This window comes from Peromyscus californicus, unplaced genomic scaffold (assembly GCF_007827085.1).
Source record: "Peromyscus californicus insignis strain IS unplaced genomic scaffold, ASM782708v3 Scaffold_7__1_contigs__length_154581171, whole genome shotgun sequence".
Lineage (NCBI taxonomy): Eukaryota > Metazoa > Chordata > Mammalia > Rodentia > Cricetidae > Peromyscus > Peromyscus californicus.
In genome coordinates this window covers 47,900,571-47,920,777 of record NW_026294595.1, presented here as the reverse complement: position 1 = coordinate 47,920,777, position 20,207 = coordinate 47,900,571, and the positions used below count along the sequence as shown (strand labels likewise).

The 20,207-nt window shown below is 40.6% G+C and overlaps 1 protein-coding gene across 1 annotated transcript in view; it reads left to right on the top strand.

Annotated features, from left to right (window-relative positions):
- Tlk1 (tousled like kinase 1) overlaps positions 1–20,207 on the top strand; it is a 134,556-nt gene that overhangs the window by 56,942 nt on the left and 57,407 nt on the right. Inside the window, exon 3 of the mRNA XM_052726394.1 lies at positions 3,225–3,296. Within this exon, the coding sequence (XP_052582354.1) occupies positions 3,225–3,296 (72 nt within the window). The remainder of the gene's footprint in view (positions 1–3,224; positions 3,297–20,207) is intronic.

Sequence of the window (20,207 nt, the reverse complement as noted above, 5' to 3'; positions counted from 1 at the left end):
TGCACAGTAGTTCCTGATTCAGATAGCAGTCGGTGTCCTAAAAATCACTTTCACTGGATATAAACTCTTGTGCTCATAGTTGCTTTCCTTAAACATTTTCATCTGGCATAATGCACATAAAGCTTTTGGAAAACTCCACTTTGTTCTTCTGGGTTGATATCCATAGGCATGTCTTATGTTTCCTGGTTGTAAATTAAAATATTTCAGGAAATACTCCTTAAATTATAATTTTTATTACTTTCACCTTTAGTAGTCTTTAATTTCTTTCCTTTTCTCTGTTAAATCTCCGAGGCTTCCCTGGTTGCTTTCTCTCAAATTCTTTTTATTCGGCCCATGAGATGGTTAAGTGGGTAAAGGTGCTTGGTGCCAAGCCCAACAACCTGAGTTCAATCCCAGGAGTGCACATGGTGGACAGAGAGAACTGACTCTTGAAGGTTGTCCTTGACCTCCACACATTCACTGGTGGGTGCACACACACACACGAAGTCAGTCTAATAAACAGAAGTCTTCTGTGTTATAGTCCTTGTGATTTCGAAGTGTCCTCGTGACCCTAGGCTCTCTTAAAGCAGCCTCTGCTGTGTTAATGCTTGTTCCTTACCACATTATTTCTGCAGCCTCCCTGAGTTCCCTCCTCGCGTCTCCCTATCTGACTGTAGTGTTCTTTCCTGTTGGAGACCGTTTTTGTGCTGTGTGTCTCAGTTGGAAGTCACCTAGTTTGGGGGGTTTCTGGCGCTTTTGTCAGTTTGGGCTCTTAGTACACCTTTGTTTGTCTTGTAATAACTTGGTAAGATTGACCCATTTTGTTTGCTTTTTGAGAAATCAGATGGCCTGAACACTGAGGTGGTTGGTTCAGCATGGCTTTTCCCACAGAGTTCCCTCTGCTGTTGGTTTTGGGTTCACTTCAAAACTGAGGCGTTTTCCTTTCTTTCTGTGATTTCTAGGCTGTGCCTTTTCTAGGCTGTGTATTTCCGCGCCTGTGTTGAAGTGTCTATGTCTTTGGAGGCCAGAGATCAGTGCTGTGCCTTCTTCCATCGCTACACACTTTATAAAATTCTCTGTGTAGCGTTGCGCCTTTCCTGGAACTCGCTTTGTAGACCAGGCTAGCCTCGAACTCACAGAGATCCGCCTGCCTCAGCCTCCTGAGTGCTGGAGGCGTGTGCCACCACCGCCCGGCTCACAGGACCCTCATCACATCATCAGTCCTAATTATCAATCATAGGTTCTATGTCAAAACGCCAACAATATGTGAATTTTAGGATTAAGTTTCCAACCAATTCTTATTTTAATATGATGTGTTTGGGTGTTTTGCCTGCATATATGTCTGCTCATTACTTGCATGCTGGTCCCTGCAAAGACCAGAAGAGTGAGTCTCCCCCAGAACTGGAGTTACAGATGGTTGTGAGCTACTTACTGTATGGGTGCTGGGAATTCAACCTGGTCTTCTGAATGAGCACCCAGTGCTCTTAACAGCTGAGTTGTCTCTCTAGCCTCCTACCAGGTCTCTCATTGAATCTGGAGCTCCTCCATTTGGCTCGACTGCTGGCCAGCAAGCCCGGGGCTGCTGCTGTCTGCCCCAGCAGTGTTGAGATGACAGGTGCATGCTGCCAGTGCTTCAGCACTGGACTCAGGGCCTCCTGCTTGCACAGCAAGCATCCTCACCACCTGAGCCATCTCCCCGCCGCCGCCGTGCTGCTCTTTTAGCTGGGTATTTCTTTCCCTCTGTTGCTCTTGTACCTACTGTGCCCCTTTTCATTCCACACCCAGTAATGTCACTCCCTGGCCTTCCTTCCCTTTTACGGACAGGTCTTCCGGGATGCATTGAAGACGACTGTCCTTACCGTTTTTAGTTGTGGATGGACTCCTTGTACTTAATAACCATTTCAAAGGGCAGGAGTCTCGGGCTGCAGCTTCTGTCCTTCTGTTGTCTGCTGACTTACGGAATGGGGTTTTGCTGTTCGGTGACATCCCATTTTCATTCTGCAGACAGCCTTTCTCTTTTTGCTATTTTCCATCCAGGTCTTGGGGTGGTTTGTGCATCTGTCCCCACTGGCTGTTTGGGGAGAATTGTGGGAAGTGCTGTCCCTCGGCTTTATTGTCTGTGTCTGTAGAGTTTTGATAGCTGTTTTTGTGTATGTCTTCATGGGGTTTTACAGATGGTCAGAACTTTGCCACTTCCTGCATGACTCCAGAATCACAATTTCTAAGGACATATTTGCTCAATTTTAATTTTGTCCCAATACTCCTTGAATCTTAACCATTTCAGCTCCATTCTGTGTTGATAGCCTTACAGGGTTCATAACAAGGAGCGGCTCACACTTGTCACCAGAAATTTATCGACAGATAATTAGGCCAGTTTGTAACTGAACAGTAAGATTTGTAACTACTCTTTTTTTTTTTTTTTTTTTTTTGGCTTTTCGAGACAGGGTTTCTCTGTGTAGTTTTGGTGCCAGTCCTGGATCTCGCTCTGTAGACCAGGCTGGCCTCGAACTCACAGAGCTCCACCTGGCTCTGCCTGCTGGGTGCTGGGATTAAAGGCATGTGCCACCACCGCCCGGCTTGGAACTACTCTTACAAAGGAGAGGGACATCTGAGGATATCAATTGGTTTGCGTTTGTGTAGTAACCTGTCATCATCATCTGGCCAAAATATTCCTGTAAGGATAGATCCAAGACACTGATATGAGTCCATAAAATGCTAAGCATTGCAGAAGCAAAGCAGATAGCAGATTGACAGAAAGCTTGTGGCTGACCATCACTGCTCAAAAATACATTGTCCAGAAACTGTGGAAACTTGAGCAAAGCAGTTAAGAGTTTCTTAAGTCAAAATAGAACAAAAAAGGTGGTCTATTTCTATGAAGAAAGAAAGTATGAGACTTGGAATGTGATCATTTTGACTGAGGCACATGGATGATGCTTCCTTTCATTGGCTGGTAACTTTAGTGATCTTGTGTCCCAGCCATGGCCCAATTCCTTTGCTTTTGAATTGATGTAAAAAAAAATCACCAATACAAATAAGATCCTCGAACAGCAGAATTTTGGTAGTTTGACAAGCCATTCCAAACGTTTGTGGCATTGAGAACATGGTATTTGTTGTATTTATCTTGCTTGGTTTCCTTGTTTGAAGAAATCATACTTGATTTTCATATATATAAAGATTGACTTTATACCTTATAATATGTTTCTTTAACATGACTCCTAATTTTCACCTTTAAAAATCTTTCACAGGCCTCAACAAATAATGAAAGTTCTAATCACAGTTTTGGAAGCTTAGGATCTTTAAGTGACAAAGAATCAGAGGTAAGTCATTTTATTTGAAATGTGGTGCTGGGAAAGTAAAAATTGGAGTTGTCTTTTAAATGAGTATCCCTCTTTCCCCTTAACAGCTGTGGTACTGAAGGTTAATTTAAAGTTTTCTTCTAGAATTTTCCATGTAGTTCCCCACCCCTCGGGGTGGTGATGGTAGGGAGTGGGGGTGGCCTCAGTGAGGCACAACAGTTTAGATTGAAGATTGTATTTGACATTAGAAAGAATATAGTTTTGATTCTGTAGCTTAATTTGCACATGAATAATACAAAGATGTTACCAATAGAAGACCAGCCATTCATGGTTTTATAAGATGAAGGTGGGTTTTGAAATGTGCTGCAGTTCAGTTTTAAATTTTTAATATTTCTCATCTTAGTTTGATCTTTATAAGGGTTTGTGTACTTTCCTAGTTATAAAACTATATCTTCTTTATAGAATTTCTTGTGGAATCAAGCTGATGGGTTTCATTTTGCATATTTAAAAAATGTGATAAATCCCCTTTACTAGCACCCATTTACTGACCTCACCAAGAAAGAACGTGGTATTTGTAAGTGGACATTTAGGTCCACGGTATGGTCCATTCTGTGCATGATATACTTGATGGCGTCTTCTAAAAATGGTGGACACGAATGTGTTTGGGCTTAGTATTCATGTTTTGATACAATGACTTTTTGTGGGTCTAGCCTTTCAGGTCATACAATTTTGTCCATTTTAACCAATTTATGTGTGTATGTATTCGGCATGTATATGTTTGTGTTTTTCCTGTCAGTGTGACTCATTTGTACTTGATTCTTGTAGTCTGTTTCTGTCAGTAGGTCGTTAACACTCAGGAATTCTTACTGCGTTTGGCTTCCTTGTTCAATGGAGAGAGAAACTCAGAGGTGGCATCTTTCTAGCTGTTTGTTATTGGCTTATCTAGGAACCTGTAGGTAGGCAGTTGTGTGCAGTTGTACAGGCACCCTACACTCCACAGGAGTGTGGCATAGGGTTCTCACTCATCAGGCTTTCCTTCCACAGAGACAACTGGCAGGCAGCTGAAAGGACTGTGCAAGTGACGGGACTTTATCCGCAGTAGGTTCCCTTGAGGTAAGCGTTAGTTGCCCTTGTAGCCTCAGTTATCCCAGTTGAGTTTTTCAGATTAGCATGTGTGTACTAAGACCTCACAATAGGGTAGTTCTCATCCAAGTGGAGTTCAAAACCAAAAACCAACTTATCAAGAATATTTCTACTTTTTTTTTTTTTTGGACTTTGGGATATTCTTGATATTTTTCGTAGAAAAATTTCACATGTCCTTTCATAATCTTGTGTTATGAAGAGTAATAAAATAACTAGGTGTTTTTCCTTTCTGTTTTTATATATATATATATATATATATATATATATATATATATATGTAGCAAAACATAGTAAAAGTTAGGTTCCCTATATAAAATCTTCATAGGGGATAAGTGTTTCATGTTTCTTTAGTTAACCAATATTCACAATGCAAGTTATAGATCAAATATTTGGATTATTTTAGAGGAGTTAATCTATAATAAAATTTCCCTTGAAAGAATTCCATGGCTATATTTTTAGTTGCATTTTAAATAGCGGCATTACTTGTACATAGATTTATTTGTTTAGACATTTTGACATTTTAGGCAGCAATAGAAAATCTTGAAAAATCATTTGGCTTTTGCTGTCCTGTGTTCTGTATATGGGGTTTTTACAAATTGATAGTTAAGCTTAGTGGCACAGTATTTTGACATTTTCTCAGATTGTACATGTTCCCTAATGTTCAAAGAAGTGACTTATATTATTTGTTCTACATTTCCATGTCAGAAGTTACTTATCTAAGGAAAATGAGTCTCAGGTTTTATCTCTGTAGCAGGAACCTTAATGAGTTTCCTTGAGATGAAATTTCATGCATACCAAATATGAATGTTCATAGGTCATGATTGGGAGTAAATGGTCGTGAGGTAGAAGTACTTTTTGTGCTAAATAGGCCGAGTAGTGTAATTTAGGTAGTATCCCTTACCTCCTGACATCACTTTCCTCTTTTGGTAATCTGTTTCCTGATTGTTGTTTTTGAGATAGAACCAAGGCCTTGATACTCTACTATTGAGCTACAGTCCTAGCACCCTAATGTATTTTTAAAATAATAGTGTTTGTTTCTGCATGCAAGTAGTACTGGAAGGTTTCTTTATGTTTTTAATTAGCTGTCCTCTCACCTAACCCTACCCAAAGCTCAGTTATTTTAACTTTTCCTCCTGACGTTTACTTAGAGATCTGAATAGAAATGTGTGCACATCCTGTTTTGGTCATCAGTTGAACATTCTCTGTTTGCTCTTTTACTACTTAGGACTTAACTCACTCTTGCCTCAGCTGTCTCCTGTCCACACACCAGATCAGGGTTTCTTCTGTCTTCTTACTGTTAGAACTGAAAAATACCTCACAGTCAGTTCAAGTTAATTGAATCTACTTTAATTTACACTTTTAGTTCATCTATGTATTATTTAATATGTACCTATGACTTATTTTTATCTGTAGGATTACAGAATAAAAACATTTTTGTGGGGGTTGGAAAGTTGTCTCAATCAGTAAAGTGCACTGTGCAAAAACAGGGACCTGAGTGTGAATTAGCACCCCCACACAAAACTGGGCATGGTGGCATGCCTTTGACCCTTGTGCTCAGGGAGACAGATCACTGGGATTTGTTGAGCCAGTCTAGCCCATCAGTGAGCTCCAGGTTCAGTTAGAGACCCTGGCTCAGAAAATAAGGCAGAGGATGAGGGAGACAACTGACATGGGCTTCTGGCCCTCTACGTACTTGTACATTCATTCACATGGACCCACACACATATCACACACGAATTCTTTCCTCTTGATAATGCAGGTACTTGGTAGATAGGGAGGTTCTTGTTTCTTTTACATCATTCTAAGTCTGTTACACAGACTTCAAAAGCCAATGTGAGCATTTATTGGGTAGCAGTTATCTGCTTACCAAGCCCAAGCACAGAATGGGAAAATAAATAGGATATCATCTCTGCCTTCCAGTAAAATCAGCATTTGGGAGGGGCATACAGACATTTAAACAGTGTTTTCTGAACAGTGTGAGTGCAAGGTACAGTGAGAGCCAAGGGTAGGAAACCTTCAGTTCCATGGGCCTATAAGGGAAGGTGGACAGAAAGAGATGAGGGGTGTATTGGTGAAATTATTAAGGCCACTCCACGTAGTTAAAGGGAGATTTATTTAATGGCATAACTTACAAATTAAGGGATAGGTAGGTCGCGGAGTCTGTGGAAGGTGTATCACAGTCCAGCGGTGTTCTCTGGAGCTCTGCTCGGTCCACCTCCACTATCCAGGGTCCCGCAACAGAGAGAGTGCCGGCCCATCCAGATCTCGGGTCTCCAGGCGCCTCCCTTGGCCCCGCCTTGTAGGCGTGACAGTTGCCGAAGTCTCAGTGGGGGTTGGAACTTCCAGATCAAAGCTGGAATGGCTACCCACTACATCTCCCCCTTTTTGTCTAAATAAGAAAGTTCTAACCTAATACAAGACTATATACAAAGGAATGGTTATCAAATATTGTCCAGGAATAATGAGGGATAATGACCTAGATAAGATGGAAGTACAACCAATGCAAACAATATCAAGCAAGAAACACATACTAAAATCCAGAGAAGTATAGAGCATAGGTAAATGGCATGTTACAAAGATCATTCCAAAAGGTGTCCTATCCTAAAGAACCTGAATCTAATACTTAATATGTTCTATCTACTAAGTTGTAACTATAACTGCTATTCTTCAATCCCATCAAAGACCTGAGAAGGAATATAATGGTACCTGAGAAATGGTAGATGGATGCAAGCAACTTTCGAGAATCTTGCGAGAGTAGACCGAGACAGCTGGCAGCCTGGACAGTCACTTAATGTTTCTCAGCATTGTTGGTGCATTTAAATTGGCTACAGGCCTAAAGTATCTGACAGACCATTTTCAGAAGCAGGAATTCTGAAAGACCATCTTACCCTGTCTTGGCAGAGTACAGTGGTCGCTTTCCTTGTGTCCCACTTGTCCAGAAAGGATAGCATTGCATTTGTACTGTCAGCCGTCGAGGCAAGGGCAGTTCTTTGCCCAGTAGGCCATTTTGTGCCAAGAAGACAAACTTCCAAATGGAAATGTCTTAGAAGCCCAACATTCTCTCGGGATCAAATTGGTGCAGCCAGGAGCAATTGTGTCTCACATCAACAGAATTCTAAGTTATTTAAATGCCATATTCTCTAGGTCTATGAAGTGTTTGAAGATTACCTGTCCATCTGACCTATGTATCTGTAAATCTGGATAACCTAACTAACGTAACTATAGAGATGACAAGCATAGGTGACTATAAATCTATAAGTCTTATCTACCGAAATAAGGACTAAGGCTTCACGTAAACAAGGTAAACAGTCTATAAGCAAGTGTATGGTAAAGAACGATGACTTCAAAATTGTGACAATACACAAGATGTTATAACAGAGGTAGGAGTATATAGTGCGATATGCAATATGACAATAATCTTAAATATATATCGATATTTATAACAGAGGTAGGAGTATGTAATGTGATATGCAGTATGACCATAATCTTAAATATATATCAATATACCGAATATCCTAAACAGAAGTAGAACCTACATAAAGTATGACAGATATAAATTTACATTTGTATCAATATACAAATATTTCAAATAAGAATAGAAATATATGTACATTATAACAAATATAGTTCTGTATTTGTATCAATATACAAATTATCTTAAACAGAAATATAAAAATAGTTTACATTTGTATCAACATATAAGAATCCATAACAGTGCAAGTTACAGTGCAAATTATTTAAGGCTGCTATTTTACTAAATTTGTTTACTAGTATACACAATAATCTACCGTAATATCTTATACCTATCCATTCCATTTCTTCTTTTAATTATTTATTTATTTATTTTTTTGGAATACTGAGTTTAATATTTCCTTCCACCCCCAACCCTATAACCATCATCCATAACCCTGAGAATTATGAAACCTAAGGGAGAAGGGCCGTCGTTTTCTTAGAATTGCTTCCTGCTGTTTAGGGGGTGATGTTATCTCTGTTGGGTACTGTGAGAAAGCTCAGATAGTTAAATCTCAGTTAGACTAACTGTAGGTTCTGTAGCAAGTCTTAGAGTAATGGGTAAGATTGTCTGAAATTCTGGTAAGAAGTGTAGTATGATGATGATTACCATGGCATCATTCTGGATTGGGTAGAGTTGTTGTTGGGGCCCCGTCTTCCTTCTGGAGACTTCTGAGATTGCTATTAGAAAAACTTATTTGCTATCAAAATGGACGATTTGGATTTAAAGAGGACATAGCATGTAAGAAAGGATTCTGAGAAATCAAGAGTAAGCATGGGGAGAATTAGAATCTAGAAGACAATGGTCCCCTTTTTTTTTCTTTTTTTTTTTTTTTTGGTTTTTCAAGACAGGGTTTCTCTGTAGTTTTGCGCCTTTCCTGGAACTCACTTCGTAGACCAGGCTGGCCTCGAACTCACAGAGATCCGCCTGCCTCTGCCTCCCGAGTGCTGGGATTAAAGGCGTGCGCCACCACCGCCCGGCCGACAATGGTCCCTTTTTATTGGTTTCCTTCTGTCCCACACCAGAGGGCTCTTCTGATATGGGACTGAAGAATCTCTCAAACTTCCTTTTAGCAATATGCTTGGGTTTAGACAAGGAGTGAGCCAATTCCATCTCCAAAGCCAGCTTGGCTTATAATTGAATTAGAACCACAACTTTTCTAGATTGATAGAGAGATAGATGTTAGACAGTGAGATTTTACCGTGTGTAGATTGGTACCAATAGATTATTTCTTTCTGCTGTAAACATCTGGATATCCAAGGCCTTATGATTTTTGGAAGATGGGTATTTCCATTATCCTGGAAAGACAAAAACAGAACCCTACCCCAACCTTGATTGTTAAATTTTTCTTACAACTTGTAGAGATGTCACATTGGAGGATGATCTTTTACTTCTCCTCATCAAGGGGTTTTTCCTGTTCGAATCGAATTTTTATTAATTTTGTTGGTATCCATAGCTTTTCTTCTCCTGCAGAAACAAAGGCAAAACCCCTTTCCCAACGTAGAACATATCCAGGTTTCCATTCTGAGGTCAGCACATCCTTGAAATAAACTGGTTGGTTTAGCTCAGGAGTTTTGTCTGTCGTCCAATGTCTCTCCGCAGCTATTGTTCCTTTCTCATCAGCATTGAGAAAATTCAAGGTTAATAAAGCACTATGCAATCTATTTCTAGGAGTCATTGTTACCTGTTGCTGTTTATTTAGCATATCCTTTAAAGTTCGATTGGATCTTTCTATGACTGCTTGGCCTGTGGGATTGTGTGGTATACCTGTAACATGCTTTATATTGTAATAAGCAAAGAATTGTCTCATTTTATTGGAGACATAAGCTGGGGCATTGTCTGTCTTAATTTGTACAGGTATTCCCATGATGGCCATAACTTCTAATAGGTGTGTAATCACAGAATCAGCCTTTTCAGAACTCATAGGAGTTGCCCATTGAAATCCTGAATAGGTGTCAATGGTATGATGTACATACTTTAATCTTCCAAATTCTGCAAAATGAAACACATCCATCTGCCAAATTTCATTTCTTTGTATACCTTTTGGATTGCTCCCTGCAGGTAATGGAAGTTGGTTATAGATGGAACAAGTAGGACATTTTTTCACAATATCCTTAGCCTGTTGCCAAGTGATGGAGAAATCCTTCTTCAAACCTTTGCTATTTACATGGTATTTCTTATGAAATTCTGAAGCTTCTAGCACATTACCTATTAGTAACTGATCAATCTCATCATTACCTTGTGCTAGAGGTCCTGGCAGACCTGTATGGGATCTGATATGTGTTATATATATAGGATGTTCCCTTTTTCTGATGATTTCCTGCAATTGTATGAATAATGAAGTTAATTCTGTATTATCAGGAATAAATTCAGCAGTTTCAATATGTAAAACAACTCTCTCTGCATATTGAGAGTCAGTGACTATATTGAGGGGTTCTGTGAAGTCCATCAGTACCGTAAGAATGGCATACAGTTCTGCCTTTTGTACAGAGCTGTATGGACTTTGTACCACTTTACTTAAGTCTCCTGATTTATATCCTGCTTTCCCTGATTTATTTGCACCAGTATAGAATGTGAGGACTCCAGAAATTGGCTTTTGTCGTACAATGTGAGGAAGGACCCATTCGGTCTTCTTTATGAATTCTATTCTCTTGCTTTTGGGATAGTGGTTGTTAATCTCTCCCAAAAAGTTACTGCAGGCTCTCTGCCAGTATTCATTATCTTTCCATAGTGATGAAATTTCTTCATTAGTTAAAGGTACTACAATTTCTGCTGGGTCCATTCCTGTCAACTGGCAAAGTCTTAGTTTACCTTTTTGAATCAAATCAGAGATCTTTTCTATATAAGTCTTTAATTTCTTATTTGGTTTACGTGGTAGGAATATCCATTCCAATATAATATCTTCCCTCTGCATCAAAATACCTGTTGGGGAATGTCTGGAGGGGAATATGACAAGAATGCATTTAAGTTCTGGATCCACACGATCCACATGTGCTTCTCGAATTGTCTTTTCTACTAGAGCCAATTCCTTCTCAGCTTCGGCTGATAATTCTCTTGGACTATTTAATTCTTTGTCCCTTTCTAGAGTATTAGCCAAATTTTGTAGTCCATCTTTGGGTATTCCCATGATACCCAGTAAGTTGGAAATGCTTCCTAATAACTTTTGAAAATCATTAAGAGTCTTCAATCGGTCTCTCCTTAGCTGTACCTTTTGGGGTCTAATTTTTTGTAGCTCTATCTTATATCCTAAGTAGTTAATAGAATCACCTCTTTGTATTTTTTCAGGAGCAATTTGCAGTCCCCAGCGAGGCAAAACTTTTTTTACTTCTACAAACATGCTTTCTAATGTATCTAACTTTGGATCAGCTAATAGGATATCATCCATATAGTGATAAATTATGGATTGTGGAAACTTTACACGAATTATCTCCAATGGTTTCTGCACAAAGTATTGGCACAAAGTAGGACTGTTTAACATTCCCTGTGGGAGGACCTTCCATTGATATCTCTTGACTGGCTGAGAATTGTTATAATTAGGTACTGTGAAGGCAAATTTTTCTCTATCATTTTCTTGTAAGGGTATGGTAAAGAAACAGTCTTTTAAGTCAATAACTATTATAGGCCATTCTTTAGGTAGCAGAGAGGGCAAGGGCATCCCAGTCTGTAGGGAGCCCATTGGCTGAATTACTTTATTAATAGCTCTCAGATCTGTCAGCATTCTCCAATTACCAGACTTTTTTTTAATAACAAATACAGGAGAATTCCAAGGGCTGGTAGAACAATGTGTTGAGCATTTAACTGCTCTTGAACCAGCTGTTCTAAAGCTTGTAGCTTGTCTTTTGTCAAAGGCCATTGTCCAACCCAGACAGGTTTATTAGTTAGCCATTTTAAAGGTAAGGCAGTTGGTACTTCTGAGAGTTCAACAGCAGTTGTGCTCTGTTTGTGAACAGCCTGAATGGTTGGTGACTGATTTTTATAGCATGTGATGATATTATTCCTAGAAACATGCATTGGTCTGTATTCTTTTTCTGAAAGTGTAGGAATTTTAATCTGGGTATTCCACTGTTGTAACAGATCTCGGCCCCAAAGATTTACTGCTACATTTGTTACATATGGCTTCAGCCTTCCTCTCTGTCCTTCTGGCCCTATGCATTCAACCCATCTCGAACTCTGTTTTATCTGAGATAGGGTGCCAATCCCCAAAAGTTGGACATCTACCTCTTGAAGAGGCCAATTTGGATGCCATGATTTTGGTGTAATTATAGTCACATCTGCACCTGTGTCTACCAGTCCCTCCATAACCAGGCCATTAATTCGAATTCTAAGCTTTGGTCTTTGATCATTTATGGAAGTCTGCCAAAATATTTGTTTTATAGTGTTCTTTGTAAACTGTGATCCACCCATCAGAGCTGTTTTATCATCCATTGCAGTATCGATTTTTACATTAGGCATTGGTTTATTCAGTTGTCTTGGAGAGGAATTTCTTCCACAGTGGCTGGGAGTCTTGGAGAGGAATTTCTTCCACAGTGGCTGGGAATGTTCGTACTACATTTGATTTGGGGGCCTGCAAGAGGCCCCCTGAGGCGTTTCCCGCCAATAAAGGGTTACCTCGTATATCTATTTTAGATCTGCACTCACTGGTCCAATGTCGGCCTTTGCCACACCTTCTACATAATCCGGGAGGTGGTTGGGGTCTCCTGTTTAGGCTATTCCTAAAAGGAGTATTACTTCTAGGAGTACCCCACGTACAGTTTTTACTTATATGACCTGGTGTACCACATTTAAAACATTTGGTAACACGGGGCCTTCTTTCACCTCTGGGATTTGTCTCTCCTATCTAAGCCTCATTACTGTAGTTACGAGACTCAACACCATTAGTATACTGAATCCACTCTAAGAAAGGAGCTGATCTGATCTTTAATGGTGTAAGTATTCTTCTGCATTCTGCATTAGCATTGTTGAACGCCAAGGACTCAGTTAATACTTTTCTTAATTCTTTATCTGATACAGCTCTTGTTATAGCTGTGTTCAGTCTTTGTAAAAAATCAGTGAAGGGTTCGTGCGGTCCCTGAAATATCTTTGTGTATACCTCAGTTGGTTTTCCAGGTTCTGGAATTTTTTCCCAAGCATTTAGAGCTGCTGTACGGCATAGGGATATTGTATGTTCATCATAAATGGCTTGTACATTCCTGTCAGCGAAACATCCCTCACCAAGTATTTGATCTTGGGAGATCACAAAACCTCTGAGTTTACCTTGTTCTAAATTTTTTGCCTCTTCTCTCAACCAGCTTTTCCACTGTAGCTGCTGACTATATTCTAGAACAGCTGAAATTAACTGATGCCAGTCATCTGGGATGATTCTGTGTGAGGTAGACCACGAATTTAACAATTGTTTTACATATGTGGAGTGTATCCCATACGTAACTACTGCTTCCTTTATATTTTTAAAGTCCCTTGTTGAAATTGGTTGTAATATATATGTATTATATGGCTCGGGATGTGTGTCATCTGCTGGCTTCTCATGGATGATAACAGGATAAGCCATTGTGTGAGAGCCATTTGGAGATGTTACAACCTCTATGGTCTTGCCCTTCTGCTTATTAGGTCCCTTGTCATGTTTACTGAGAGTTTCTTCTAAGGCCTGCAAACGAGCACCTAGAGTCTGTTCTATGGAGTGAACCTCCTCTCTGGCAAGGGACTCCAGATTTCTCATGGAATCATAGAAGTTTTTATGTTCCTCAGAAACACATGATTCCATGGACCTTATCTTATCAATTAATGATAATCTTTCTTCCTTATATAGTGTCTGGAGAGTTAGTGTTCTGTCCATTAAATATTCACATTTATTATCAATAAGATCAATTTTTGGTACAAGCCTGTTTTGTAAATCCTGATCAGCAGATTCCAGAGAAAGAATCTTTTTCTCTAAGGTCTCATTGCTATGCATTAAAGCAGATTCCAGAGATAGAATCTTTTTCTGTAAGCCTTCATTGTTAGTTTTGAAAGCCTGTAAATCCTGGTTAGCAGATTCCAGAGAAAGAATCTTTTTCTCTAAGGTCTCATTGCTATCCGTTAAAGCAGATTCCAGAGAGAGAATCTTTTTCTGTAAGCCTTCATTGCTCTCGCTTAAAGCCTGTATCAGTCCCAATAATGACTCATCTTTGTTCTTGTTATTAAACCAGTGTTTGAACACTGTGTGGATTATTACAACGAATGCCAAAATGGTACAGGCCAGATATGCCTTAGGAAGGTCATATATTTCCAGGAAGCTGTCATTCATCATACAGGCAAAAAGGTTTTCGAATTCTTGTGAGGTAATGTTGTCAGCCATATTACAAGAATTACTCAAAATTTGTTAGTCAATTTTAAGGTGTAAAATTATCAAGTACTTTTACTTGAAACAATATGCTTACCTTTCGTGGTTTTGGGGGGTGTAGTAGCACTTTTCAGCCAGCAGGTGGCGTTGGTACAGCTCCAAAGCAGGGCCTGCTGGTGATCTTGGCTGACTGCAGCTTGCTGGAGTCAAGATGGTGGGAGCCGGAGCCGGCGCCGGCTCTCAGGAAGCCGGGGAGTGCCTCTTTCGCTGGTCTCGGGGCTAAGCTAGGGAGCTGAGACCGGACTAGCTGCTCCCTTTTTCGGGAATGGAACCGTGTAGGTGTTCCCTGGTTATATGGAACTTTGCAGGCGGGTTTAGGTACCCGCTAGCCGGGGAGGAGACTGAGGGTGGGAGCCACCCAGGCCTTTGGAATTTGCCCCACGTGAGCGCCAGATATTGGTGAAATTATTAAGGCCACTCCACGTAGATAAAAGGAGATTTATTTAATGGCGTAACTTACAAATTAAGGGATAGGTAGGTCGCGGGGTCTGGGGAAGGTGTATCACAGTCCAGCAGTGTTCTCTGGAGCTCTGCTTGGCCCACCTCCACCGTCCAGGGTCCCGGAACAGAGAGAGCTCTGGCCCATCCAGATCTCAGGTCTCCAGGCGCCTCCCTTGGCCCCGCCTTGTAGGCGTGACAGTTGCTGAAGTCTCAATGGGGGTTGGAACTTCCAGATCAAAGCTGGAATGGCTACCCACTACAGGGGTACCTTGGCATCCCAGAGGATAAGGCAGAATGTGAGGAGGCGGCAGGCTAAGGGATTGTGGTGTCTTTGCTTCTGTGTGGAAGCATGGCCAGTTTAGTTACAGAGATATGGCAGTGGTTCTTGGGCCTAGGGCAGTTAAGACCACCAAAGACATTTTACCAAGCAGCTTAGCAGATTTCAGTGGCTTACAAACTTCTGGTATGAAATGATGGGAGAGGGGAACCCCTTTTAAAGGCCCTTGAATTTCATGGTGAAGATTTTGGTGATGGGAAAACCTTGAAGTGGAAGAAACAAGCAAAATAAATAAATAAATGATTAGATGTATAGAAGGTTCCCCTTCTCTCAGGGTAGAGGATAGAATTTGAGGGAGATGAGACTTGAGTTGAGGGCAATGACTTTGTGAGGCAGTATGCCTTCTTTATAAAATGCCAATCCCTGGGAGAGGCTCTGATTACACTGTTCTCTCTGTTGACTGTTAGACTCTGCTCCCCACCCCACCCTTAGAATTCACTGAGAAGTTACTATGAGTCCCTAGGTGCTTAGGGCAATAGTTCTGCGGCATTTCTTTTTAAAGCTCTTGCATCCCACTAGATTTAAAAAGAATGAACAGAGTTTGATAATATTGAGAAAAAGAAGGAAAGGGAAGGAGCCTAGATGATTGAAAGTATTTTGCCTTTGAGATAGACGAGCAAGAAGGAGAGTGAATAGGTGGTAGTCAGTTGAGTTCTTGGTAGCCTTGCGTTTGTCTTCCTGGGATGGACAACTGAGCTGGTACTGCAAGTAGCAGAGGACTAGAGGGAAAGACCAGACGTCTCTGGCATGGGTAGTACTGGTGAAGGCTTAGGTACAGACAACCACATCTTAAAATGCAGCCTCAGGGCTCCTGTGGCTCCCGAAACTTGCTCCAGGGAGTTTTGGTAACTGTCCTATCACATCACTTTCTTTTTCTTTCATTTTCTTAGAGCTTGTGGAGAATTTCCAGACTATGTGACACATGGTGACATCACACCGATGATCTGTGCATTGTGCATTTGTATATCCCAGTGTGACAAAACGTTGAAATTGTGACCTCCCAAATGAAAGCCGTTTGGGTTGTACTAGTTTTTCCCATTACTGTGGTAGAATACTGATGGAGAAACTTAAGGGACGAAGTTTGCCTTGATGTCAGGACTTGTGAGGAATGAAGAAAATGGCAGGCACACACAGAGTACAGGTGGGATAAGGTGGGCGGTGTGTTTTGATGAAGAGGAGGCAACTCAGCATGTTTTATTTTACCCATCTGAATGGAAGAGGCAGGTTTCTGGTATATGGCTGGAGGAGGAGGTGGGGTTATTGTGTACAGGTGAACAAAGAGACGAGTTTAGCTAGTCTTGGTAGGGTCTCTTAGGGGAGCAGTCTCAGGTGGTGTCACATTTAGTGCTCACAGTATCAGTGGACCAGAGCTATTGGGGTCCTTGGCATCCCTAATCTCAGGTCAGCAACACACAGTCGCTGAGGGCTCCCTCCGCCCCCAGTGGGTTTGTTTGACCCGTACTTCAGAAGCTTAGTTCGTCATGGTAGGAGGCATGGCAGAGACAGCAGCTTTGGTTGTGGTGGAAGGAGCATAGGGCAGCTGGTCACATGGTGTCCCTGGTCAAGAAGCAGAGAGAGGTGAGTGCTGGTGCTCCACCTGTGTCTGCCATTTTATTCAGTCAGAGACCATCTTCATTCACAAAGGTTTATCTTCTAAGTGGTCCTAACTCGCAAGTTAACATTCAAAATTAACCATCACTGTGTCCTCAACAATAGTAAAGAGTTATAGAGGGATCCTGAGACCTAAAGGTTTGAAAGCTGTTCCTGTGAATGAGTTCACCTTAATAGTATGCTTACTGCTGAGAAATGTTAGCAGATAAGATGGATATTGTAGACCGAGATGAGCTACCTGTTCTGATAGGTTCGCCGTGGGGAGAACAGTGAAGAGATTAGGAACAACTGTAAAAAGCCCTAAGATTTGACACATAGGCTCAGGTTCCATAGATGAAGGGGATCAAGGTGCTAGAGCTTAGCTGGAAAAGAGTGATTGGAAAGGGATGCAATAGTGACAGCAGATATTGGCTGCTTTTGACAGACTCTTAATTGTGACAGAAGGGAAACAGTACTTAGAGTCACAGTCTTAATGTGTATATAATAAGAGAGGGAAGGACCCTAGCAGCATTGGGGAGGAATGAAGGACTCAAGAGAGAACATAGGAAACCAGCCCCCCCAGGGGGATGTGAATGAATAAAGTCCAGATGGTGGGTGGGCTTCAGTCATAGGCAGAGCTAGGAACAGAGGTAGATAGCCCAGGATATCCAGTAGCCTTTTTTCCTAACTCCCAGTGGAAACAGGCTTTCTGCACTCCCCCCACTCCCCCCCTCCCTCAATATTGGTATGTAAACCTAGAGCCATGTGTGGTACTCTCCTACTGAGTTTTTCTGTTTTAAAAGTAAAGTGTGAATGGATTTTGGATTTGAGGGGTGGCTAAAATTTCACAAAAGCAATCATGCTACCTTCAGAGGTTAGAATTAAGGTGTGTACTTTATCTGCTCTTTCGCTTTGTCAAGGAGACTCTGTTTCCTAATTACAGTAGTTGTATGGTCTTTCTATGATGTAAACATGCCTGCTTCGAGCTACCTGTTTGCAGTTCTCCAGGAGGAGTCTTCCTGTGTAAATACGGTAGTTTTCCCTTGAGCTTTTTCTAAATTCTGTATGGTTGCTGTCCTCACCCTCTTAGCTCAGTAAACCAAGATAAATCAAGTAATTTCTAGCTTATTTTGAGTTTATGATTACTAATACTATCACTATTCCCACTCTGTCTCTAATTTTGGGTGTCCTAGGATGCTTTTCTCTGCCTTGCTTATATCATTGAATTATATTATTTTCAATAATTAGCATAGGAGAAACAGTAGTGTATCTGTGTTTCTTATGTGTACTTATATATAAAATGTACTCCACAATGTCCATGTTTATAAAGCAGACACGCAACCGTATGATTCCACTTTGCCTCAAATTTATCTATAATGCTTACCTTTTGTAATACTGCGTAAGCTAAACTATAGTTGAACAGCAACATTCACAAATATGTTTTATTACTAGAACTAGTTTACTCTTTATCTTCTTGGGTATTATTGAACTGTATCCTTTGTCCACTGGTCTTGAACTGGTGTTTTCTGTTTTGGGAGCTTCGTGTTATTTAGCATTAAGGACATTAAGCTAAAGGTACACAGAATCTGAGGTGGTTGCTGTACTTGGAGCACTCCTTAGTTTTACTCTGTTTAGTCCAAACTTTCAGCTCTCTCCCTCCCTCTGTCCTTCTCTTCCTGTCTTTCCTCCTCTGCCAGGTGATTGATGTATAGAGAGAGACAAGCCAGCAGCCACAGACAGGACCTCCCCCACCAGCCGCCTTTTCTTTAATGCTCTAGTCTGAATACTTAGTAGAAAAAGGTGAGCCTCAAAATGAATTTCATCATAAATAAGTTGGAATTTTTTATTTTTATTCCCATTTCCCCTAATATATTGTTTTGCTTTTACTTTGATTGAATGCTCAATTTAATGTATGTGGGTGGTAGTGGCGCACACCTTTAATCCCATTTGGTCTATGGAGTGAATTCCAGGACAGCCAGGGATACACAGAGAAACTCATGCCTCGAAAAACCCAAACACACAAACAAACAAACAAACACATTTTAAAGAAGTTAAATAAATAAAATAATAAACATGCTCAGTTTAAAATGGGCACAGATAGCTTCATGTCCTCATAAGTTTTCAGAAATGCTCTTTGTGTCCTGTGGCCCCAATCTGAGGGGTTTGAGTCAGAGAGAGAGGGTGTGGTGTCCTTGGTGGTTCCTAAACCTGAACTCTTACTGTGTCAGTTGTTTTCTTTTTTTTGTTGTTTTTTTTTTTATTGTTGTTGTTTTTTAAAGATTTATTTATTTAGTATACAATGTTCTGCCTGCATGTATGTCTGCAGGCCAGAAGAGGGCACCAGATCTCATTACAGATGGTTGTGAGCCACCATGTGGTTGCTGGGAATTGAACTCAGGACCTCTGGAAGAGCAGTCACTGCTCTTAACCGCTGAGCCATCTTTCCAGCCCCGGCAGTTGTCAGTTGTTTTCTAAGACAAGAAGTGAAGCAGCCTTGCTGTGTACAGTGAGCACTGTGTACAGTAACTGTTGTCTCAGCATGAACACTGTGCAAGAGAAGTGGGGTTTTGTGATAGTGATCAGTATGTATCACCTTATTCAGACTAATAGTCAAAATGAATTATTGGCCCTAAAAATTCCTGCAAAATACCTGGAATTTCTTTGTAACTTTTCCTTTTATTAAAAAAGGAAAAAGTATCCCAGTACTTGGAGGCAGAGGCAGGTGAGTTCAAGACCAGCTTGGTCTACAGAGCGAGTTCCAGAACAGCCAGGACTACACAGAGAAACCCTATCTCAAAAAACTGAGATGGGTGGTATTTTTCCATAACACCATGCAATAAAGGGTACATTCTTAATAAGGGTCAATATTTGATAGAAAATTCAAAGGGGGAGGGTGTTGCTAGTTTTCTGACTTGCCCAAATATATACATGGTTAATTTCCTAAAGTGGGGGGGGGAGGGGAAGGGAGTGAAGGAAAAGTGAATTGTCATTGGTTATCTGCATTCATTTCCATCAAAGTAGGAAGGGCATGCTATCAATCTCCTAGGATGGTATCCCTCTCCCCCACCCAGTTTTAGTACCCAGATTACCCACTTGGAAATTCTGAAGTACTCTTTTTAGGTAATGTTGATTTCTTCACACTCTAAAAACTTTGAAATAGTAGTTTTCTAGGCATTTATTTAGCAAGCAAACAAAAGTGGTTAAATATTACCCTTTATGAAAATGTATTTGATATGTTTGGTTTACTGTTCTCAAGCAGAATAAACTTCCAAGCTTTTTGAGTACAAAACTGCCTGGAAGAGAAAAGTGACATTGTTTTAATTTAAGTGGGATTGTTTTAAGTTCAGTCTCATATAGTGCTTGATATATTCTAGTAGGTGATCAGTAAATGTTTCTTGGAAGAGTAAGTTAGCATCACTGTCAACCCACCTCCTTCACAAAAGGTCTTCATCCCTCTTTGTCAACACATCCCTGCCTGCCACTCCTCTCAGATGCTCACACACATTACCTAGTGTTTAAGATGAGAACACTGTG